We start from the raw sequence: 26,392 nt of genomic DNA, 5'->3' as shown, positions 1-26,392 counted from the left end.
TTGTGACTGCTTGTACAAACTGAGTGTATTTTTGAGCATGTGCGCATTTAATATTTTTGAAATTAATACTAAAATTTATACACTTAGGCCAGGGTAAATATGTCAACCATTTTGATATTAATAAATTGTTTTAAAAAAATAGTTTCTTAGAGGTATTAGCCCTTCTGAGAATGGGATGAGTTGGACACAATTGGCATACACCTCTCATCCCAATGTTGAGTTGTGAACCGCTGTATTCTGGTCTCATGAGATTGCGACTGTCGAAGTCATTAAGTGTTTATTTCAGTAGATTGTTAATTTGCCAAATAAAAAAGTTTCATCAGCATGTTATGAATATCTCTTTAGAGCTGCTTGAATGGCATAATCTTTACCAGTAAAGATGGTTATGGCTGAAGTGCTTTGAAGAAAGGGGCTGAGTCGGTTCATCTTTGAGTCAGTAGCATAAACCATTGCATACGGTCAAAGCTGTCTTAGTTAATATTATTTGGGAGCCAGATTTGGTTACCGTAAGTGAAAGAAAAGGATAATTTATTTTGAGCCTACTGGAGTATTTGAAGAAGTAGCCAATCCCTGGCTAGGAAAGAAAAAAGCCAGGCATTTCTAAGAGCTCCTGCAGCAAGATTTTTGGACCTTTTTTCAAATCCATCATTATCAGTGTGATTCAGAAAGCCACAGGGACTGAGAGTACGTGACAGCTCCACCTGCCTGGCTGAGGTCAGGGGTCACCTGGGTAAATCATCTTTGCCCAGTGATGCAGCTGCGTGTACCACAGGCATAGTGCTCAGTGAGCATCTCTTGAACGGCCTTGGAGTGATCTGCTCAGGTGTTCGCTGGGAGGAGGTGGGCCTTTACCTGTCCCATCTGAACAGATGGCCAGCTTGTAACTTGAGAACGCTAGTCCACAGTTATGGTGCATTCTGCCCTATACTCCAGAAAGTCTACTTTGCTTTTTTTTTTTTTTCTCCCAGCAGCAGCCATCCATCTAGTCTTTAAGGCTGATCAAAAGCATCCTGTTCTCCATGACCTTGTCTCTTTTCAAGGAGGGCAGGTGGGTAAGAGGTTGGGTTTTCAGAAGGGACTCAGGATAGACTTAATTTAACTAAAGAACATTGTGGATGAGAAGTTGATGGGCACAAAAAGGATCATGTAGAGGAGCAGTCCGTGATTTCATTTCCCAGCTCTCTTTCCCATCCCCATCGAAACCAACCACCAAATCAAAACGAAAACCTAGAATTCCAGCCATTCTCCAAGGTAGAAAAATTCATGATTTCACCTCTGTCTTTAAATACCTTCAGTTATGTTTGCAAGAATTTCATTAATATGTCTCTTTTCAGGTCTTAAAGCCTTGTTCAGTCCTTTCACTGTTTTTCTCAATAACAGAACACTGATGCCACTTCCCAGAATTTCAGGTCCAATAGAAGGGGAAAATTTTAATACACACTGTTAGAAAAGGGCCCGGCTTCTCTGCTCTGTTCCCTCAAATAATCAAATATAATAATTATAACAACAGTAAACACATTTTGGGTGTTTTCTTGCCAAGAGCTGTTCTTAGCACTTTAAAAGTATTAACTCACTTAATTCTCTAAAAACCTGATAAGGGAAGTGCTATTATTATTGTCATTTTACAAATCAGGGACTTGGAAAATGAGAGGTTTGCTCTTGAGAGGTATGTAAACTTCCTCAGGAGATAAGAGAAAAGCTGAAAGGGGCACTTAACTATCACAGGATTGAAAATACGTTGTGGCTCTTAATTAGCTTCATACCCCCTCCTCTCTCACCGGGCTGTGAGGAATTTGGGGATATTGATGGTATCTGATTAAATTTTTATGGCCTGGGCTTTACAGTGTTTTGAAGAAAGATTACCATGTATATGACTCTGGAAAACATAAATTCCCTTCTAAATCGTATTTGTAGCGTGAGTCCCATTGATGTTCATATTAACATCAATGAATGGATGAGAAATGCTAGATTTTTGTTGACATACGTATTTTTGGTGTTTTTCTCCCAGCCTATGAGATTTTTTTTCCCCTTGGACGGTAATAGGGAATCCTGAACACACATTCTTTTTTCAAAGTGTGTGTCCACGTGTAAGGGCCTGTTGTCTGTTAATCCAGCTCTGCATGTGTAGATGCATACGGCAAAAAAATTCTATTTCAGTTTCTTAGAATTACGTACCTTATAGAGAACTGAGGATGTTATGAGGGTCCACATGCTCGTGGCAAAATTTTATCAGATTTTGTCTCTTCTCTGATCATGGGACTGGAAATGGTTCCACATGTTTTTCACCTGGAACCTGTTTTTTTTTTTTTTTCTTTTAATGTACTCTCAAGTCCCTAATTTTCTTTTTAACAGTCATTATGGCTCTATTTTTTATGTTAACATTTACTGAGCAATGCACAGCTAAGCACAGTACCTGATAAATATTCATTTATTTAACCAATGAGAAAGCCCCAAGTTAGGGATACTTTTATTCCCATTTCACAGATGGGAAAAAGAAGGGGAATAAAAGCAAACAGAAGTTCAGAATGCTTAAGCCCAGCTACCAAGCAGCAGAGCTTAAATTTTACCTCTCAACTCTTTCATTTTTATATTGAGTGCTTCCCTTAATGCATTGTCCTTGTACCATTCCATTTTACCTTAATAATATTTGTTACTTCTTCACAAAATCCTAAAATATTCTATTGCCGATGGTTTTCCTCAAAGTCTTTCTCAGACTTTTCCTTCCTTCCTGGTCTTTCATTTCTCTGATGCTTTCTTTTTCTCCTTCCCGAACCCCTGGACGGTGGAGTTTTGTTTCATACTGATGACATTTCTTAAGCTTTTTGTTTATTTTGAACTGAGATTTGTCCTTTGGAGTGTCCTCATATATGTTGGACAACAAATCAATTATTATTTAGTACTATTATTTAGACAAAAGAGTGGTGTTTTTTTTTTTTTTAAGAATGTGATGTCTTCACCTCTCCCGCCCCACTGGGAGTTAAAGTAGTTGTATTTTTTTTTCCTGCCAGTTTTATTGAGATATAATTGACATACAGAACTGCATAAGTTTAAAGTGTAAACCATAATGATTTGACTTAACACGTCATGAAATGATTACCACAGTAAGTTTAGTGAACATCTGTCATCTCGTATAGATACAAAATTAAAGAAATAGAAAAAGATTTTTCCTTTGTGATGAGAACTCCAGATTTACTCTCAACAATTTTCATATATAACATACAGCAGTGTTAATTATATTTATATGTGGTACATTACATCCCTGGTACCTATTTATCTTATAACTGGAAGTTTGTACCTTTTGACTGCCTTCATCCAATTCTTCCTCCCCGCAACCCCTCGCCTCTGGTAACCACTCATTGGATCTCTTTCTTTATGAATTTGTTTTTGAAGTAAAATTGACCTACAACACTATGTTAGTTCCTGGTGCACAACAGTGATGCAGTATTTCTATACATTTCAAAATGATCAGCACAATAAAACTAGTTACCATCCCTCACCATACAAAGATATTACATAATTATTGACTATATATTCCCCAGACTGTACTTTTCATACCCACAACTCATTTATTTAGTAACTGGAAGTTTGTGCCTCATAATAGCCCTCACACATTTCTCTCCCCCTCCACTTGGCAACCACCTGTCCTCTGTATTTGTGACTCTGTTTCTGTTTTATTATGTTTGTTCATTTGTTTTTCAGATTTCACATATAAGTGAGACCATACCGTGTTTGTCTTTCTCTATCTGACTTATCTCACTTAGCATAATACCCTCTAGGTCCATCCACGTTGTCGTAAAAGAAAGTGATGTCTTCAGTGAAGTCACAGTATTTTTGTGTGGCTGTAGTTGGAGATAGGTTAAAAATTTTTTAAGTGAAAAATAATTTGATTATTGATAACCGCAAATATATGTCTTTGCCATTACTACTCCAGCCAGCCTCAGGGGGGCTACTTTGTTGTTCTGTCAGTTAGTCTTTACTAAAAATAGAAATAGATTAATGATACTGCCTGTGGAGTTCTTTTTTAATTATTATTTCATTTGAAGTTCTGCTTCATTTTTAACAAACCTCATTAACCCATTAAGTCTTTGGTTTTTGATTATTTAATGTGTATAAGTGTTGGGATACAAGTCACATAACACACAGACCCTGCCTTCAGGGAGCTTGTCTTTTGCTAATTTTCATTGATCTTTAAGGCTGTTCACTCTGAACTTTTTTAAAAAAATTGTGCCTTCATACCAGCACTTAATTCATCAACTGTTTCTAGAATCTGCAGTCTCCATTGTTCTGTTAAATCTAAAGCCTTTGATAGAGTTCAAATATGACCTATAGGGAGGGAGTTTTAAATGGAAATTGAGGGAAATTTCTTGAAGTCTGATTTGTACCTGACATGAGTCCTTTGAGAAAAATGTAGGCCATTGAAATCTAAAATAGGAAACAACTGCTAACAAATAAAAAACATATTCTCCTACAGTATCTCCTTTTTAAAAGTATAAAATGGAAAAAATCTGATCTGAATATATTATTGACTCTTGGTCATCATCCATTGAATTTTGAAACTTAGCAGCTGAACTACAGGACTGAATTTCTAGGTCTTCAAATTGGAAGAGACTGAACCATATTGGTTGGAAGAGATTGAACACGTGGGAACACTATTCAGTCCAGAAGGGGAGCTGGGAGCAGCTCTCAGCTTATTGCACCCACGTCTCCATAGACCTGGGGCCTTTCCTGTCCTTCTAGCCTAGAGGACGCCTAAGGGTGTCCTCACGCTGCAGCCTCTGCTGAGTGGACCTCTAGGTCTCCACCAGCCTCCTCTGCCTGGCCAGCTTCTCCTGTCCTCAGTTCTGAGCTGTCCACCTCATAGTTCTTTCTAGGTTTCCCCTGCATGAACCAGGAAAGGGCTTCTGGTCTCTGTGAAAATACCTGTCCTCAAAAAAACTTCCGAAAACAAACTTATGGTTACCAAAGGGGAAAGGGGGTGGGGGAGGGATGAATTAGGAGTTTGGGATTAGCAGATACAAACTCTCTGTATAAAATAGATAAACAACAAGGTCCTACTATATAGCCCAGGGAACTATATTTAATATGCTATAATAAACCATAATAGAAATGAACATGGTAAGAATATGTGTGTACATATATATGAATATATGTGTGTGTGTGTGTATATATATATATATATAACTGAATCACTTTGCTGTATACCCGAAGCACTGTAAATCAACTATATTTCAATTTTAAAAAAATTTTTCCTAAAAACCTTCCAAAATCAGTCTCCCCTCTCCCCTCACTCTTTCTGTTATTTTCTCTCGTAGAGCCCTGCTTGTTTTCCTTCATACTTGACACAAAGGAATATTTCCTACCCAGTGTGATCATTACTTGTTTCATCCCTGCTTCTCCCATTTAGTTGGAAGCCCGTGGGGGCCACAGATACATCTTGTCTTCCAGGCCACATTTTGTCAGAATGTCACGTGTGTTCAGTCACTCAGAATGCTTCATACATTCTACAGTTAAACAGATGGCTCCTTTTAGAGGTACTGGGTTTATATTTTTAAAGTATAAGATGTATTTTTGGTTAGACTCCACTGTTTTCCATCAAACTAAACCCCCATAAAGAATATTTTTCTTCCTTAATATCCAGCCCTGTAAAATGCTGGTTTTGCTATAAAGAATTGTTCTGAAGTTTTGTCCTTGTTGCCCTAAACTGTAATATAGAGGGTTGTTTGGGCCCCATGTGTTGTCCCAATATAAGATGCCAATTTTTTTTTTATTGCTTTCTTAATGCAGAAGTTGTCACTCTGCATCTGAGTTGCCTGCAGTTCTCCAGAAATAACGAGAAAAGAGAAGGCTTCTAAACAGGTTCGTCCAGTTAAGGCAGTTGAGTGGCTTAAGCCTTTGATATGAGTTTAACCAAGTTAGGAAGTTAGCTAGGCTGCAGAGCTTTCATGGATAATTCCCTATTTTTTTTTTTTTTTCCCTTTAACTGTTCACTCTGTCTGCTGGGGATTGTAAATGGGGTCTTTTGTCTTCTCGCACCTCGGCGGGGTGAGGGCCCTGGGAGGCCGGGCTTAGATGTGAGGGCCCTGCTCAGGGAAGGGGGGCCTGAATCCTACCTGGGCTCCCAGTAGAGAGTCGCTCACAAGGTGGCTGTGAAGTTTAACTAAGGTATTACAGGGACGGCTCCTGCCTTCACACTGTTACCCCAAAACTGGATTCGCCTCTTGGTGGGTGTCCAGCCAATAGACACAACCAAGCGAAGGGGGTATTACTACTTGCAGCAAGTGAGGAGAACACTGGGGGTCCTTCCCAAAGCAGCATCTCCCTGAACAGCACAACTGGGGAAGTTTGAAGCTCAGGGTACATGCGTTATTCGTGAAGGGGCTTGAGCAGAGAAGAACTCAGCACAGAACTGGGGGCCAAGGTCGACAGAGTGCAAGCTTTAGTTGATTGAAGTCAGGAGGGTCAACGTCATCATTCCATCCTCCACCTGAGTTGGGGTCTTAGTTCCTGCAGAACTCAAAGACAAAAATGATGTATATCCCTTGAGGAGGAGCTAGGACTCTGCTTTATCACTGCACTGTTATTTGACTGCCTTTCCTCTGTTCCTGCATTCCTTTGTTCCCTTAAGATCATTGGCTACTGAAACCTGTTCAAGGGCAAGCATGGTGGCCAGCTTAGATCACAAAATGGCTTAGGCCAAAATGGCTTCTCTTATGTCAAGAAAGCCATGCCTGGTTCTCTTTCTCCAGGGACCCCATAACCGATCTGCTTCCAAAATCTGTAATATAGAAAGAGTTCAAGGTTTTAATGAATTTGAACCTGTCGCTTCCCAGCTCTGGTTTCCCTGGCTGCAAAGGGAGGAGGGTGCTGGCATGGCCACCCTCAGCATCCCCTCCGCTCTGCGATTCTTCAGTTCACTTATTCCACAGATGTATGTAGGCTAATAGCCAATTATGTATTGGTTGGTGATGCGTGGCATACACCAGGGATGCCAGTGTACGACTGGACGTTTAAACTGGACATCAGAGGTGGTGGGAAGGTTGCATTTTCTTTGTTTCCTTCATTGAATTAGGACACACAGCAAATAAACTGTGGCCCGAAATACGGGAAGTGGGGAGGGTAGTTTTCGACAGCGTCCTGAATCCTGTCTCTCTGGGAAGATGGTACTGAATCTAAGACAAAGCAAAGAGCATCAGAAGGCCAAGCAAGTGAGTCTGTGGAGGAAGAAGACGGCAGGGGAAAGGAAAAGTGTGTGCGAACTCGGTTAAGAGTTTGTAGGCAAGGAATAAAGATGCAGACGTAGAGAATGGACTTGAGGACACGGGGAGGGGGAAGGGTAAGCTGGGACGAAGTGAGAGAGTGGCAGGGACTTATAGACGCTACCAAATGTAAAACAGATAGCTAGTGGGAAGCAGCCGCATAGCACAGGGAGATCAGCTCGGTGCTTTGTGACCACCTAGAGGGGTGGGATAGGGAGGGTGGGAGGGAGACACAAGAGGGAGGGGATATGGGGACATATGTATATGTATAGCTGATTCACTTTGTTATACAGCAGAAACTAACACACCATTGTCAAGCAATTATACTCCAATAAAGATGTTAAGGGAAAAAAATAAAAAGAATGTGTAGGCAAGGAAAGGAAATTTCCCTTTACCCTTTTAGGTTCTTGGCTGAGACCACGCCCCCAACTGTAATAAAGGAGAGATTAACAGGAGAAAACAAATAGACGTTTAATAACAAGTATACCTCCTGTGTGCATGGGAGATGCCCAGGCGAGCTGAATAACTCCCCCAAAAGGCCCAAGCCATCCCCCGCCCCCTTAAATACCATCTCCAGCTAAAGACAATAGAAAGGTTGGGGTAGGGGATGGCAGTTACGGGAGCCTATCAGGCAAAGCCCAGTAAACAAGGGTATGGCTGTTATGCAGATTTAAGGCGGAAACTTCTCAGTTGATAAGAATTTCTAGAGTTTTAGTCAACCTCTCCTTCCTGGTAAAAGAGGGAGGCCCCCGACACATGGAGTTTTCCCTTATAAAAGTAAATGCTCTGGGGCTTCCCTGGTGGCGCAGTGGTTAAGAATCCGTCTGCCAGTGCGGGAGACACGGGTTCGAGCCCTGGTCCGGGAAGATCCCACATGCCGCGGAGCAACTAAGCCCGTGCGCCACAACTACTGAGCCTGCACTCTAGGCCCCGCTCGCCGCAACTAGAGGAAGCCTGAGCGCAGCAACGAAGACTCAGTGCAGCCAAAAAAAAAAAAGAAAAAGTCAAAGACGTGTCCTATTCAGGATGTTATGAAGGAGAGGGGACAGACACAGCTGCCAGGCGCCAAAGGAAGCAGATGGTGGAGAGATTTGTGGGCCAGGAAAAAGGGATTCAGATTTGAGATGAATACCAGGGCGCGTGAAGTGAGTTGATTCATGTTGGCTGAGGACACTGGCCGATGTCGGGAGACCATGTTGGGGAAGATGGGGGATTTGGAAGGTTCAATAGAAAGTGTCCAAATGAAGGATGAAAGTATCTGCCAGCCTGGCACGGGGCTGGTGGCGGGGACGGGCTGCTCTGAGATACAGCCTAAGGTATGGTTGGGTGGGCAGGATTTCTGGGATCGTGAGATTTTACTTCTTTAAATTTTTCTTGCCAGTTGATTCTCCCATCATCTCTATGACAGCAGGAATGTGAACTGCTTCATGACTTTGTGCCTTTTTGTGCCAGTGCCTAGAACAGGGCTGTGAATTAGATGCTCAGGGTGTTTGCTGAACGAAGGAAAGCATCATGCTGGTGCTACAGACCATAAGACAGTCTTTGTTTTTTTGTTTGTTCGTTTTGTCTTGGCTTGGTTTTGGGGGGGTGTTTTTGGCCACGCCACGAGGCATGCAGGGTCTTAGTTCCCGACCAGGGGTCGAACCCGCGACCCCTGCAGTGGGAAGCGTGACATCTTAACTACTGGACCGCCAGGGAAGTCCTCATAAGACAGTCTTTAAGACGGCAGCAGACTTCTGAAGTGGAAGGAAAATCAGGACCACATCACACATTCTGGGACTCCTTTTAGGAGTGAGAAACTGAATCATGACAGAGGCTTAAAATAAGGTCTGGGGACAGCCCCTCTGCTGCCACCCGTCCACCCCACACACGCCTCTGTGTTCCCTTGGTAACCTGCCCTCACCCTGTCACCCCCTTACATCCTTGAATATTTATGTCTCTGGCTGTGTGTGCGTATTTCCTGCACAGGTACGTGCTCGCAGTTACCTGCGTGCCTGGCACCTCGCTGGCGCTCAGTGGATGTGGGTTGATTCACTCACTCATCGTCAGTCATCCAAACTGCTGGGATTGAGAATGTGTAAAGGGCTTCTGCAATGGTTATTTTATCTCCCCTTGAAAGGTGGTCAGGGCAGGAAGAATTCTCCCCATTTTGCACGTGAAGCAGGTGGGACCTGAAGCACTGAGTCACAAACTCTGTACTTTGGTGTAATCCTTGGAGCAGTTAAAAAAATTTGTGATACATGAGTCACAAGAGATTCGGTTTTTGATGGTATGGGATTCTGTCTGGGAGTGAGTGTGTGTGTGTGTGTGTGTGTGTGTGTGTGTGTGTGTGTATTTAGATCTGCAGGCGTTTCCTATGTTCAGCAAAGTTTAAGAATTGCTGGCCTGTGTCAGTGCTTTGCAAACCTTAACGGGCAGATAAATCACCCGGGATCTACGTAAAATGTAGATTCTGAGTCCGCAGGTCTGGGGAGAGACCAAAGAGTCTGCATTTCTAACCAGACCCCTGGCTGAGGCTGGAGCAGAGAAGAGAGAGCGCGAAGCGTGCAGGGAAAAAGGCAGGGGTGTTTTGTGGCCGAAATATCAGGTACAAAGATAGACGTATTGTGCCATGAACTTGAAAGTGACGTTGTGATTGGATGGGCTCGCCCCAGTCCCCTCTTTCGTCTCAATTTAGCAGATATGTCTCTTCGTGATGGTGCAACCCATTGGATTCCCCAGACCTCTGCTTGGAGATAAGTGATAATCGCTCACTTTGCAATCCTTGCTACTTCTTTTATCGAGCGCTTATGAAATCAAGATGGAATGTCTTTGTTTTTACTGTCTACACTATAAGCTCTTTCAGGGCGAGGCTGTTTTTCAATTCATCACTCTGTCCTGTGTTTACCACAGTGTCTGCCATGTCCTAGATGTGGAGACTCCAAGGATGTCACATGGCTTAGCCCTTGAGTCCCAAACATCAAGACTGGCAGCCTAGAATAGTAATTAACAGTACTGCCCCAGTAGGTGGAGAATTCTGGGTGCCAGTACTAGCTTTCCTACTTACTATCTTAGCCTAAGTGTTCTCATCTGTAAAATGGGGGTAATAACAGTTGCCACTGCTCATGGTGCAGATAAAACGACATGATACACTCCAAGCATTTAGCACAGTGCCTGCACATGGGAAGAAGCCGATAAACAATTGCTGAAAACCAACACATCAAAAAAGGGATGCGTGGTATCCTTAATGTTTTCTTTGTGTTTGGCTTTTTAGTCAGGTCTCATAAGGACACGAAAAAATGAATTCCTCATCTCGCCATTACCTCAGCTCCTGGCCCAGGAACACAACTACAGCTCCTCTGCAGGCCACCATCCTCACGTGCTATACAAAAGGACTGCCGAGGAGAAGGTCCAGCGTTGCCATGGCTACCTGAGCTCCAGCGGGAACTCTGCTGGTCACCCCCCAAGTCGCACTCCCCACACAACTTGGAGTCCAGAAAGAAAACATCACCATGGAAGGTTGCAAAAGCAGCATTTTTGTGGACGACGCAAGAAATGTATGTAAGGAAACTTTTTCTTGTTCTGTTCCTCTCTGGGCCCTCGACAGGTTTTCCCAAGTGCCATTTGGGTGTGCTGACTTTGCAGGTTAAAATTGGGCTACACGAAGCCCCCACTGAAATTAATCTTGGAGATGAACCAGAAATCATCCCTGTCAGACAAAAACTGGGCGATCATTTTTTCTAAGTTAAACTGGAAAGATTTATTTTCCTCTTTTAACGTCTTTTACTTTTTAGTCGAAGGTCCCAATATTGTTTTAGTTTCTGTACCCTTGAGAAAAGGACCCAGTCTTCCAAATGATGAAAGAAATCAGAGGTGAATTCCCAGGTGTGGCTGGGTGTTCCTTTTGAGGATTTGAGGGAAAGACTTCCCAGTTAACAAGAATATTGGCACCTGATTGGAGGTGGCGATGAAACATAAGGACCCTTGGACTTGGTTTGTGACCCGGGCCCAACCGTCTGCGTTTTTCAGACCAGCAGTGTCCAATAGAAATACAACACCTGCCCCAAATGTAATTTTACATTTTTTAAATGCCACATAAAAAAATGTTTAAATGGGTAAATTAATATTAATAATATATTTAACACACTATATACAAAATATCTCAACATGTCATCAATATAACCAATGAAAACAAATTAAAATGAAGTATTTTATATTCTTTTTACAAATTAAGTTTTGGAAATCAATTTATTTAACACTTCGAGAACAATTTCAAATCAGACAATAAATTCTCACCAGAAATACTTAATCTGTATCTAGATTTCATAAAATTTAAAGTTCAAGTTTAAAAGTAGACTTACATAGTCAAACTGTTCCAAATATGCTTAAGGTTTTCAACAGCTGAAACAAATATTACTTTTTAAGTGTAAACTAAAATTAATAAAAATTAAATAAAATTAAAAATTTGGTTCCTTCAGTGGCACCAGCCCCATTTCAAAGTCTCAGGAGCGATGGGCAGCACATGACTAGCTAGTTGGACAGAGCAGCGAGGTGATACCCACGGAGAAGAGGAAGTGGTACCCCTGCCATGCCGATCAGGAGCAAAATGCAAGACAGTTTCTACCGTTTTAATTAGTTTTGGGGATTTGGGTGTAACTGAAATATCCTTTTTAAGGAACATCTATTTGACATGAATTTATAATAGTAGTGGTATTAATTAATGATAGTAATGATATTTATAGTGGCAATGATATGTTTTTTTTTTAATTAATTAATTAATTTATTTTTGGCTGTGTTGGGTCTTCGTTTCTGTGCGAGGGCTTTTTCTAGTTGCGGCGAGCAGGGGCCACTCTTCTTCGCGGTGCGCTGGCCTCTCACTATCGCGGCCTCTCTTGTTGCGGAGCACAGGCTCCAGACGCGCAGGCTCAGTAGTTGTGGCACGAGGGCTCAGTAGTTGTGGCTCGTGGGCTCTAGAGCGCAGGCTCAGTAGTTGTGGCTCACGGGTCCAGTTGCTCCGCGGCATGTGGGATCTTCTTGGACCAGGGCTCGAACCCGTGTCCCCTGCACTGGCAGGCAGATTCTCAACCACTGCACCACCAGGGAAGCCCCTAATGATTCGTATTTGATATGAAATATAAAAGCTAATCTTTAGAGCAACGTTATGGTTGGATATTACACTCTTTTCATTGATGAGGAAACTGAAACTCAGAGTCATTTATCAAAATGGCCTACTTGAGGTTTTAAATCTAACTCTCAATGATTTGATAATTTACTTTCTCTCTGTGGAGTGTTGACTTCACTATAATGACTATACCAGTTGTTAAAGTATTAAAATACATCTATGTTAGTAGTACATACTGTCCTGAGCTTTTCAGATGCGTTTTCCTTCCCAGCAACCCTTGGATCTGTCACAGTCCAATAACTAAAGGGGTCGTGCTTAATCCAGCGGGTACTTCCGGGTCTCTGCTCAGAGACTGGCCAATATCCATGCCTGCACCTTATCTATTACAAAGTATTTAACTTTAAATATCACTTCTGACTATGCTGTCTCCCCAGCAACTAAATTAATATCAGGTCAAAGAGCCCTTATTGACCACTTATTTTGTGCTACATTCAAGTTTGTGTTGATGAAACAAGAACATGGGCAGTGTTCTACAGGATACATATTTCTAAATTTTATTTAGAAAATAATATACAAAGTGTGATAATGAATTCAGAAGCAAAGGATAATGTCTTGTTTCTGCAGTTTCTTAGCAATAAAATAAAATGAGCATTTCCTTCCCACAATACTGATTTTTCTTGACCTGCTCTTCCAACTAGAATTGTAGCTTGTTTTCTTTGACTCTTTAGAAGAACATTTTTGAGTTACTGAATCCATTTGTCTGTCCATCCATCCATCCATCCATCCATCCATCCAACCTTCTTTTGAAAGAATCTCTCTTGACCATAAATTAGGTCCATAGCCCCAGGACAGGTACCAGTGGCATCATTTATCAGGAGGTGAGTGAAGTGTTGATTACATGGTCTCTCTCCTCCCCTTGTTTAGATTTCTGTCTGTCTCCCCTGGATGATCTCTGCTGATAGCCCTCCAAATGCTCTTCTGTTCCTTGTAGATGCCCCTAAGCCTCCCACAGAGGATACCTATCTCAGGTTTGATGAATACGGGAGCGCAGGGCGGCCCAGAAGATCAGCTGGAAAGTCACAAAAAGGCCTAAACGTGGAAACCCTTGTGGTAGCAGATAAGAAAATGGTGGAAAAGCATGGCAAGGCCAATGTCACCACGTACATTCTCACGGTCATGAACATGGTAAGGGAGATTGTCAGGACCCCAACTCCCTGCCTCTCCAAGATAGCTAAAAATCATGGAATTCCCTCGCATGGGTTGAATAGCAGGTGTAGCCACATGATTTTATTGAAAAAAATTAAATTTGGAGGAAATTGGCTTCATGCATACATGTATTTGGTAAAATCAAAACATACATGTTTATATATATGTCTGATTGATCTCCCCTGGCAGTTTTGGAAATTTTCAAATTTTGTTTCTTTTACTTTCATTTGATTTCAATTTGTTACAACAGGTTTCCAGCCTCTTTAAAGATGGGACCATTGGAAGTGATATAAACATTGTTGTAGTCAGCCTTATTCTTCTGGAACAAGAACCTGTAAGTGCCAAACTTCATTTGCTTCATCATTCATCCTGCCCTTCAGGATACACTTATTGAACACCTACTGTGTGCCAACCCATGTCATTGTCATTAGAAATTCAAATTTGAAAATTTCAAATTACCCTCAATGAAAGTACAATCTAATAGGGTTGTGCATTTAAATACTAAAACATCACAAAATAATTATTTATATATAAACATACAAAATATATATGCAATATATATTTTTCAGTATACAGTGATAGCCAATAGGATTAAATGTGCATATATAATATGAATACAAAAGTAAAATATAGATATTACGTTATATAAATATTATGGAAGCTTCACAAGGAAAGTGCATTTGGTAAGAGATTTAAAAGTTAGCTGGATTTTGCAAGTTAGAGATGCTGGGTAGGTACAAAGGATATTTTGAAAATATACTGAAAATAAGTCATCTGAAAATTCTGGTGGTAAGCCTACTGTCTCCCAAAACCAACCACCTTAGGTACTACAGAAACTAAACAAGGAATATTTAACTGCCCTTGACTTGCTTACAGTGGGATGCAAGACAGAATATATAATAAAGTGTTAAGTTGCATGTCACCTCCTGCTTTGTAGTGTTTTGATGTTGAAACTGTATTTTCTGAGGTGGGGATTACCAATCCAACTACTTTTAAGTCCCCTGAGGCTTTTCCTCTCCATCTGTAACTCCAGTAATGAATGGACAAAGCAGAGAGTCAGAGACCAGACAAAAAGGATCCTAATTGCCCAGGTCTATAGCGCTACAGAGGTTAACAACATATCAAATTATTCTTAGAATTTTGGAAGGGCAGAAAAGGTGTGTGTTGTTCGGGAGACCCTTCTGTCTAACTTACCACTCACACTTTGCCCAAGGACTCAAAGTCAGCAACATCCTAATTCACTGATAATTAAAGATTTTGCCTAAAAACCCTCAATTCGACCCAAGTCAATAGTTCTGAGAAAACATTTTGATAAAAATTATTTGAAGACTAGGTCCTTTCTTACCCTTTAGAATATTGTGGCTATTTGTTTCTTCATCCATTCAGTGAGCTTTCGTTTTATTGATTGATGGATTGTAACCTATGATGTGCCGAGCCCTTGGCTGGAAATTTTGACGTAGGGGTAAATAAGCTATGGTCAGTACCATCCTCATGCTTTGCTGAAGAAGTCATGGAACTTTATCCCCATTAATTAATAATTATGTTCTAAAAGTAATAACAGTTCTATAACGATGGTACCAGCGTGAGATGAACAAAGGTGTTTCTAACTGATACCAGTTTATTTGTTGTAGAAACACAGTTGGTCATAAAGCACACTACTGAAACTCTGTAGTAACTATCAATATTGTGAGCATTTACCCAAAATATTTTTAGTTTTTTTTTTTTTAATACCAATATGTCCAGCCTTAGCTCAGATGTTTTCCTCTGCTGAGCCTTCCCCCAGAAACAAGATGCTTCTGTGTTTGCCTGTACAAATGGAATGATGCAGCATTCTCATCTCTGTGACAAATTCACACTTTAATTTGTGTGGGTTTCCCATAGGGAGGATTATTGATCAACCATCATGCAGACCAATCTCTGAATAGTTTTTGTCAGTGGCAGTCTGCCCTCATTGGAAAGAATGGCAAGAGGCATGACCACGCCATCTTACTCACGGGATTTGATATCTGTTCCTGGAAGAACGAACCATGTGATACTCTAGGTATGATACGAGCAAATGCTTCATGCACACCCATGTTAGCTAAAAACACAGTCTGGAAACTTTCTATTGGGTGGGTGGCCCTTAGGATTCTTAATAAGGAGACTTAATCTGCAAATTGTGGAGTATCTTCATTGTACCCTCTGCTGAACATTGTTCTTTTTAACTGAACTCAGTGTGGAATGGGGACCCCTTTACTTTATTCCAGTTGTGTTTTTCTTTATTAAACCTTTTGATGATCCTTCAGACATGAGATAAATTGTCATTTAACTACATAAGTTGTAGGTTATTCCATAAGCATCTTGACTGCAGAACTGGATAGCTGGAAAGAACTTGACTGGTCTCCGTGGCATTCAGCTATGCCCCTAGATAGCACGCTTCTTTTAGAAAGTTACTTGAACTTTGAAGGACTCAGCTCTTCCATATTTGTACAAGACAGTGAATAAGAACTCTATCTTTCACATCTATATTACATTTTCTAGTATAGTCTATTGCACACAGTAGGAATTCAACAATTTTTTTAAATGAATTGATGCTCATCTAGATCGGGGTGGGCAAATGTTTTCTGCAAAGGGCAAAACAGTAAATATGTTAGGCTTTGCGTGTGTCATCCAAGCTCTGTTGAAACTACTCACTTCAGCTATATTAGTGAAAAAGACAATATGTAAACAAGTGAGCATGGCTGTGTTCCAATAAAACTTCCTTTACTAAAACAGGCAGTGGGAGCCATATTTTTCAGACACAACTGATAGTCCAGATTGATGGTAAAAATTTGGGGGAACTGAGAAAAGTTTACATGATTTACTCCCATTTTTTTCCTCAAAATATATTTTTCCTTGAAGTGCTTTATAATCCTTCATAATATATTAAAGATAAAAGTAGATTGGACTTTTATGGGCTTCCCTGGTGGCACAGTGGTTAAGAATCCACCTGCCAATGCAAGGGACACGGGTTCGAACCCTGGTCCGGGAAGATCCCACATGCCGCGGAGCAACTAAGCCCGTGCGCCACAACTACTGAGCCTGTGCTCTAGAGCCCGCGAGCCACGACGACTGAGCCAGCGAGCCACGACTACTGAAGCCCGAGTGCCTAGAGCCCATGCTCTGCAACAAGAGAAGCCCTCTCAATGAGAAGCCTGCACGCCGCAACTAGAGAAAGCCCGCGCACAGCAACGAAGACCCAACACAGCCAAAAATAAATAAATAAAATAAATTTGTTTAAAAAAATGTAGATTGGACTTTTAGATTTTTTTATTTTTTGTATTTTTCAAATTCTCTGTAATGCCTGTATTATGTCCTATAAAATAAGTTTAATAGTTCACGATTAATCACAGTCTTCAAAACACGATGCATGACTGAGAATCAACCGTTTGGGGTATTGTTCCATAGGCTGGGTTTTTATGATGGGGGTGGTATACATTCAGTCATATTCTGAGCTTGGAATTTGCAAAGTGACATTTGATAGCCCAGTGCATTGTTGCTGTTTTGAAGAGGGATTCTGAGAAGAGGTAGTTTTATCAGTCAGTCAGAGACCAAAATTTATGGAAAGACTTGGAGAAACAAGTACAGTTATGTTAGGACATAACCCTAACAACTGGTCTATAAGTCACTTATTTAAAGCAGCATGTCCTAATGCAAAGAGCATGGGTGTTGACTTCGAATATGTCTGCACTTAAATCCTGAGTCTAGAATTTATGACTGTGAGATCTTGAGCAAATTAATTCACCTTTCGGAGCCTCAGTTTCTAATATATAATTATACACACGTAGATGTATACAAGGCATATAGGACAGTGTGTGGTATTTAACTGCCATTTATTTAGCGTTGATGATGATGGTGCCATCCATGATGTGTGCCTATACATTAGGTTTACCAGATGACCTCACTTACATCATGGCAGCAAGGTGGATGCAGTCAATTCACAAGCATATATTTCATACTCTTGGGTACATATCCTTGTTCTACTAGTTATGAAGACCCACGCTTGGGAAGAAAGGCATTCAACACTATAATGTAGTTCAAGATAAACTCGAGAACAGGCCGGAATGATTTTATAACTGCTCTTGGAAGGAGGTAGTTTTGGGGAACAGGAACATTTATCACATTATAATGAATAGGAGAAAAATAAAGTTAGTCTGTTAACACTCTTTAGGCCTTTTCATGTTATCTGCTTTAGAGAAAAATGAGGATGCATCTCTTAGAAAATATACCTTGTTTTCGCTTAGAAAATACACCTTGAGCTTTGATACTAATACTACCGTTAAGTGACTATTTTACATTGGTTTAGCTATCATTTTAGCAATTGTTCTGACCCAAGTAATGAGCTTACATCAGGCATATAAATATCCTGTGACTTGCTATCCATCCTATATATAAAATGGGAATTACAATACTCATACTGCCTTCATACAGTTGTTAGGAGGGTCAGTTGATGACAATATCTTTTGAAAGCAAGAAAGTATTAAGTCCTACTCTTATCTATTTAGAGAGGACAGAGAGGTGTATACCTTTAGTGTTTTTCTACCAAAAAAAGAAAATACATTAATCCTTAAAACTAAAACTGTGCAGAACATTTTGAGGGCATCAGAAATGATCAGGTATCTGTGTGTGTTCCTTTTGACTTTGGGTTTGAAATTGCTCTTTCAACAGGGTTTGCCCCCATCAGTGGGATGTGCAGTAAGTACCGAAGTTGTACCATCAATGAGGACACGGGACTTGGTCTGGCCTTCACCATCGCTCATGAGTCAGGGCACAAGTAAGTGACCCCTTGATACACCACTTTATATGAAAACCAGTTGGGTGATTCATTGACATTCCTCTAATGATTATTATTGATCTGGGTAGAATAAATAGGATAAATCTTGTATAAAGCTTAGAATAGTACTTGACTATGAGAAGGGCTCAATCAAAGGCCAGTCATTGTTGAGGCTTTTGTTAAAGAACATTTGATAGCTACTCAGTGTTACATTGTGTGCATAAACGGACTGCAAGTTATCTAATGGATCCTCTGGTCATTTAGGCATGTGTTTATTTTCTTCCAAGTTTTGCGGCAGTAAAGATACTTTTTAGTTCATTATACTACAGAAATAATCATGGGGACATGTCAATTCCCAGAATGTAATGACATGTTAATTGTTTAAAAACTTTTGTGTATGCTGTATGTGTATGCTGGATATTCTTTTCCTCGGTGTCATTGCATGTCCTTAATATTTTTTAATTTAATTCTTCTGTGAGAATAGGGTTAGAAAGGAGGAATAAGAAACCTAAGAGTAATGAGATGAATGTATTTTATGAAGCATATAACCTGGTACACATACAGTTCTACAGAGAATTTTCAAACATTATTTAAGCAGTAACATCTATATTGGAATAAGCATACTGCTTCACAAAATGACTGTTTCAGAGGGTGTATGAGTTTAGGAGTGTATGTATGTGTGTCTTGTATTCAGCATTTATATTGAATGCTCGTTTTCAGAGCATCAGTTAATTTCTGACTTAAAAATAAAAGCACACGCGATCTATTTTGCAACTATAATTTATATTTTGGTATTTTGGTATTAGTGTGTCTTGTAAGCTATTTATTATCTTCAGAAAATTTGAATCTTGACCATTACTGTTATCCAACAGTCACCCAGCATTTTATATCTACGCACAACTGCTTTCATAGCAAGATATGAATGAACCAGTTTTATTGGAACAGTGGTGCAAAAATGCCCATTAGGCACAAGGTCCCTTTGATAAGTGCAGGAAATAAAATATCTATGAATGTCAAATATACATCTAAATTTGTTTCACCAGCATGAGGTCCACATGAACCAGTCTTCTCACTTTTAAAAAAGTATTGGCCTTTAGGGACTTCCCTGGTGGCACAGTGGTTGGGAATCCACCTGCCAATGCAGGGGACACGGGTTAGATCCCTGGTCCGGGAAGATCCCACATGCCGCAGAGCAACTAAGCCTGTGCGTCACAACTACTGAGCTTGCACTCTAGAGTCCGCGAGCCACAACTACTGAGCCCGCGTGCCACATCTACTGAAACCCACGCACCTAGAGCCCGTGCTCCGCAACAAGAGAAGCCACTGCAATGAGAAGCCCGCGCACCACAACAAAGAGTAGCCCCCACTCGCCACAACTAGAGAAAACCTGCGCACAGTAATGAAGACCCAGCACAGTCAAAAATAAATAAATTTTTTAAAAAAAGTATTGGCCTTTAAAAAATGTAATCATCCTTGGTCATGAGTTAAAGTTACCAAAATCAAAATCCAGCACGTTAGTAAGGAAAACCAAAGACATTCTCCAGGTGGGGTGAGGAGAGTCAGAGGTAGGAGGAAGAACAGATACAATGGAAAGTACATACTCAAATTCTAAATAACATGGCCTAACAGAGTTAAATTTTGAAACAGACAATTCATGAGATTTTGACAAGACTTTTGACATGTGCTAAAGAAAACGCATGTTATCTTCTAAAAGGGTGTTAAATCAAAGTAAATTAGAAAATTAAGAAATTTCAAGTTCAAAATTCAATTGAAACTTGGTTTTCTTATGTCCGTAAAACCACAGTGAAATGCTGATTTAATGACCTTCTCCTCTTAGAGTAATGGCTTTGATCTCTCCCCACCTTATCCCCATTTCTGTGATTCTTACTCTTTCCTGTGGTGCTTTACATGTAAATTGCCTTCTGCTTTTGACTTTCACAAATATATTTAGAAAGAGTGTCTCCCAAACAGACCCCCTTAGTTTCCTGGTTAGGTACAACAATGAACTGAATTGGACAAAGTGGAGGATGGGAAAATGCTTTCCCACGAGTGTGTATTGAGGTTAATTAATACCTATGTGTGAATCCATCACCTCTAAAGCCCTGGGGTACTCACTGATAGGACCACAGTATACTGCCATCCTGCCATTCCTTGCCTGATAAATTGGGAGGAATGATGGGAAAATAGCTAGTTTGCAGACATGGGTCACAATAGGATCATATCTATGTTTATAATACAGTTGTTTATTTGGAATAGGCTACCTTTGAAGGATAGCTATATTGATAAATTATTATATCAGAGTAGCATGCATATTTCCACAGAAATCCTACCTGCCTCTTAAAAATATGTTCTTAGGAGACACATTTTACTCCTCTAAATAAATTAGGCTAAGAACAATCTAAATCAATGATAAATTGGTGTATCCCTCCATTCTCTACCTCCAGAGAAAAGTCACAAAAAGCTTTTTTGGGTACTGAATTTTTTGGAGATGACCAAAGAAACTTATTTCGCCATCCCCTTCCAGTTTAATATGGCCTGAAGTAAGCTCTGTCTTTGTGGTGTGTGTATTCTATGTGCATATAAACTTTAATGTCACATTTATGCTACCAGTTAGGAGATTTGGGAGTCATCGAGTCATTGAGGTGTAATGTATATGATTTCTAGGTAAACCACCTACAATTATTTTTACTCTGTTATTGCTAGAACCTTCTTTGGTGAAATCGGCTAAATTAAAGTCTTCTCAAAAAATGCATTCAAAAGAAGTCCATCATGCGTCTTCAGTAGATGGATTGAGCCATTAATTTTCAAAGATGTTTATGACTGTAGGTAGGGGAATTTAATTATATAAAGAGCCTGTGATTTCAGCAATAAAGTGATCATCATTAGAAGTTTATATGTCACACTATCCTTATGCATAAAGAGTCAATAAATAAATATAATCAGCTTCTGTCTGTACTTACCTCCTACTCATTCTGAAATTTCTTACCACAGTTCCATATGGGTGGCAAGAAAAAATTTTTTGCTGTTTGGAATAAAAGAATTTGACTGTCTCATCATTTTAGTTTAACTTGGAAATCTTGACCAAAAATTTCTTGCCCTTAAAATCTGTAGCACGTATACCATTCTTTGATTTTGTGGCCAAGGTATAATATAAAAAAGCCCTTAGCATTCTTTAGAATTTTCTACATGAATTTTACAACACTAGATAGTACCTTGTTTTGTCTTTCCCTTTTCTTACAATTTCAATGACTCTGTCCCTCACTTGGGTTCCCTGCTTCTCAATACATCTTTTTCTTCCTCTGCTTACAGTTTGGGAAATGGGTTCCCAGAAGGCTTTCTGTCTTCTTCTTTCTGTTTTAGTTTCGGCATGGTTCACGATGGGGAAGGCAACCCCTGCAGGAAGGCGGAAGGCAACATCATGTCCCCCACGCTGACCGGAAACAATGGGGTGTTCTCATGGTCCTCGTGCAGCCGGCAGTATCTGAAGAAATTCCTCAGGTAAGACAGGCCAGAGCCAGGGGCGTTCCCAGGTTTGGAGTAGTGACCATGAACAGTGCTCAACAGACATGAAAACAAATACTTGGTGGCTTGGTGATGATGATATTGACATGATTATTGTTGAAGAAATACAGTGAAGGTCTAATATTGTGCTAAATGCTCCTCATATATTGCCCCATTCAATCCTCGCATCGATCCTATTATTATCCTCATTCTAGGGTTGAGGAAATTGAGTCTTAGGGAGGTTAATTGTGCTTAAGGGTCTATAGCTGGTAAGTTGTCAACCTAAGACTCACACTTAGGTCTGTTATGACTCCATGGTCTGTGCTTAGAACTCTCTCTCCTCTATGATGTCCAGAGGTTGCTGGATATATTGCCTTTTTACTGTAACTAATTATTTTAATCTAATCAATCAACTCGGTCGTAAGAGTATTAAAAGTGCTAAAATGGTGTGCTTGTGTTACAGTGAATGGAGCCTTGTGTTGACTGGCTATTTTGTTTGAAATGGCCACGAGCTAGCTCAGTGTCCAAGAGACATCCAAAGGGCATGATGAGAGCTATGTAAAATCCCTTCAGTAACTCAAAACTCCTAGATTTCATTAGTAAAATGGGAGTTAGGAAGGTAGCACTATTTGATTCATAGTAAGTGATGAACACAGACTTGAAACTCTTTGACATTTCCTTTGATTTTCTTAAATATTATATATATTTGACCATTTTACAACACTAGAGTTGTGGTTAAACATACGTGTATTGTGTCATTTTATATGTATGTAGATACAGCTTGTTAATCTATGTGGGCTCGCAGGAACACTCAGGTTCTTATCGCATCTCCCTTTGACCAGATATTAGGGAAACTAACCAAGTTTCTTTGAGAATTATTATTCCCCTGATACTTATTTTTTTGAACCTGTGCCAGTGCCTATTATTTGCAGATGTTTACAGAATTAGCCATACACACAGGCAAGGCTGATTCAATGGAAGGATGTCTAATCAAATGATGCCCCAAAGGATGGTAAAAAATTGACAAGCCTCTAGCTGTGTGACTTTCTCACATAGAAGATTTTCTAATTCATTTTAAATTTATGATCCGGGGCCTGAAGTTTTCTCTTCTATCTCATGTGAGAATGGAATCAATAAATATTATAAATTAAGGTCAATTTAGTATAGATTGAACTTCCATCATTTTTATGATATAGTTAAATGCTTTTTTGTGTATAATAATAATAACAGCAACAGAAGCTGACTTTGAATGCTTCCTACGCTGTGGTCATCATGTTACATTGTCTCGCTTGATGTGTTAACAACTCTTACGGAAGTCAAATTATGTCAGTAATGAGATGTATAAGAGTTGATCTTGATTGCATGGTTGACTAGGACCCCCATCTGTCTGACTCCAAAATCACACATAACCACCATACTATTTTACCTCTCAGTGACATCCTAGTTTAATTATTTAAGTAAGTGGAGATAAGGTGCTTTCTATGAAAATCCATCCCATTAAGACTGACTTCTTTTTTTCTCAACACATCCTTTCTCCTGATTCCCTGATTTGTTTCAAAGTCTTTTTAGTTTTTTGCTCATAAAGATTATTTGAGGTAAAATACATCTTTGACCACTGCCCCATTGTCTGTAAAAAAAACACAGCATGACTTTCAACTCTATGAAGACAAGTAACTGTCTCTTACTAGTTTATTTTGTAACTTTAATACTCACCACAGAGTAGGCACTCAGACAAATTTGTTGCATATTGTTGAATGAGACTATTGGGGAAAGTTTTCAAATATACTGACTTCTCCCATCTCCTAGTAGGTCAAGCCTCACAAGTTGGATGGCTATAACTTCCAGTACCATGTACAACCCTTTGCAGTTGTGTAAATTTCATCTTCTTAGACGGGACAGGACTCACTCTTTTCACTTTAAGCCTGTACCTATTTCTTTGCCATGTTACATTTTTCTTCACATGAATGCATTCAGAGGTATGTTGTTTTGTGTGGCCAGATCACAGATAGACTTGGTAACTAATAAGGATGTGTTATCACTGCAGTACACCTCAGGCTGGGTGTCTGGTGGATGAGCCCAAGCAAACAGGACAGTATAAATATCCGGACCAACTACCAGGACAGATTTATGATGCTGACACACAGTGCAAGTGGCAATTTGGAGCAAAAGCCAAGTTATGCAGCCTTGGTTTTGTGAAGGTATGTTTGCTTGTGATTTCAAACTTACATTAAGATTCTATCGTGTGTCTGTGTATCTACCAGAAGAATAAACATTTGGTTTGCTAAGGCCAAGGGTTAGAGTCTGGGTTATCTCTAAAATGTCATCTGTTTGGCGTGATAATTAAGTGGCAATTTTACTGTCAGTGAATTATCCAGGCTTATCCCCTGTAGACCATGCCTGGTTTAAATACCATCTGACTGCGTCCTTGGAAGAAAATTCCTCCTCTGTAGACAAAGATTTTATCACAAGTAGTAAATCTAGATACAATAGCTTTTACCTACTGCTCATAACTGTTTTTGTTATCATTGTTTCATATTCCCTTTTAATGTAATTCATATAAGATCATCACCACCTCAGAGGACATACATATGCCTTTTACAGTAATATGAACACGATCATTGGCAGCTAACTTTTTTTTGTATGTGTCTTGAGTAATCTTAACACTTTTTTTGTATTTATGTTGAATAATCTTTTGTCTTTTGAGTATCAAGGTGTATCTTGAGTAATCTTAACACAATATTTTTGTCATCTTTCATTCAAGAAAGACTTACATGTTTTGTAAATAAGTTGATTTGTATAATTTCTTTTAGATTCCACATATAAGTGATATGATATGATAATTGTCTTTCTCTGTCTGATTTACTTCTCTTAGTATGATAGTCTCCATGTCCATTCATGTTGCCACAAATGGCATTATTTCATTCTTTATTATGGCTGAGTAATATTCCATTGTGTATATATACCACATCTTCTTTATCCATTCATCTTTGCTCTACACCTGAAAGTAACACAACATTGTTAATCAACTATACTCCAATATAAAATTAAAAATTAAAAAAAAAAGAAAGACTTACCTTTCTGTGAAAAAGATATATGGGAAAATGCAAAAGTCCAGGACGTAGAAATGGGAGAAACATGGTTCCAACTGGTTGACAACTACATCACTGACCATCTCAACATCCCTAAAAAGTAGAATCATTTTTAAGTTGGTTAATTCCTAGTATCCAAAGAGAAACGTGGAAATTCTAGGTATCTGGATACATGGAAATTTTGGAGATTTATAGCTCCTCTTCCCCTCTCTATTCCTATTCCTTCTCCTCCTCCTTTCTTCTCCCTCTTCCTTTTTCTCCACCACCATCACCACTACCATTACCACCATCATCAGCAACACCACCGCCATCGCTATCGCCATCACTAATGTCCTCCGTCACCACCATCCACCATCACCCTCCAGCAATTGCTAAGTGAGGCTCTGCTCCACATAAGGCATTCCACTTAGAGACTTATTTTACTTTTCCTCAATCTTCACAACAACCTTTTGAAGTGAGAATTATCACCCACTTTTTAAGTGGAGCTCAGAGAATGTATTCCATTTGCCCAGAGCCAAAAAAAAAAGCTTCCTTGGTGGAAGCTAAACAAATCGCATCACCCACATTGATGTTAAGCTTCCTGCTCTTCATTAGTTAACACCAGTGTTTCCTAAACTTCAGCATTAACATTCAGTCCTTAACAATTACCTTTATTAGTTGTGCCATATCTCTGTATTATTTTTCACTTGTTGCTTTTCTATGAATCAACTCACTTTAAAAAAATAAAAGTCCAGTCCTAAGAAATAATAACCACCATATCGCCGGTTTGACATGGGACTGCATATTTTTCTAGTGCAATTTAAATGCGTAACCATTAGAAAAGTGTATGCATACACCGTGCACATTTTTTGGTGTATCCTCCATGGTATGTGGATCTTAATTTGGCAAACGCTAGCGAGCTGGAGAAGGCTGAACACGGGACAAATTTGGGGGGACAGCTGGGGAATTTTGTTTTGGACATGTTAAGTTTGAGATGCTTGATAGAGTTTGATATGCAAGGACCATTAACATTTTGAGTATGTCACGCTTCCCCTGAAGGGGCATCCAATCTTTAGAATACAACAGGAGAAGGTGGCCAACCAGGGACAGGACAGAACAACATACAGCATTGAGACTCTTTCCTTAAAGAGTCACATCCAGGCAACATGAGACCTTTGGAGTCTCCGTGGTTATTTTCCTTTCCCTTAAATTATGACTTAAGTCTAGGGAATTATATAGATGAGGAAAAGTTAGATGAATAGGCTCGGGAAAAAAAGAGGGAAGAATAAGCAAAAAAGTGCAAACTCTCATTTCTGTTTACTTTGAAAGGAAGCCTTCTCAGATGGCTCTCGGGTCGTCAGAGCATGTCGTTGGCTATAATTACGTTTGACTTCTGTACTTCACCACAAAAGAAATAACATGTTCATACAGCCTGTCGTATTTCACTCTGGAATCCCTGTGTTTTTGT

At 39.8% G+C, this 26,392-nt stretch overlaps 1 protein-coding gene across 1 annotated transcript in view; it reads left to right on the top strand.

The window, feature by feature from the left end:
- ADAMTS18 (ADAM metallopeptidase with thrombospondin type 1 motif 18) overlaps positions 1-26,392 on the top strand; it is a 153,091-nt gene that overhangs the window by 61,705 nt on the left and 64,994 nt on the right. The window contains exons 3-9 of the mRNA XM_059903515.1: positions 10,510-10,792; positions 13,349-13,542; positions 13,814-13,897; positions 15,445-15,604; positions 18,250-18,355; positions 21,716-21,853; positions 23,901-24,054. Coding sequence (XP_059759498.1) covers positions 10,510-10,792; positions 13,349-13,542; positions 13,814-13,897; positions 15,445-15,604; positions 18,250-18,355; positions 21,716-21,853; positions 23,901-24,054 — 1,119 coding nt within the window. The remainder of the gene's footprint in view (positions 1-10,509; positions 10,793-13,348; positions 13,543-13,813; positions 13,898-15,444; positions 15,605-18,249; positions 18,356-21,715; positions 21,854-23,900; positions 24,055-26,392) is intronic.

The sequence above is a fragment of the Balaenoptera ricei genome, chromosome 19 (assembly GCF_028023285.1).
Source record: "Balaenoptera ricei isolate mBalRic1 chromosome 19, mBalRic1.hap2, whole genome shotgun sequence".
NCBI lineage: Eukaryota > Metazoa > Chordata > Mammalia > Artiodactyla > Balaenopteridae > Balaenoptera > Balaenoptera ricei.
Note: the sequence above shows the minus strand (reverse complement) of the source record. Positions and strands in the feature narration are given on the sequence as shown.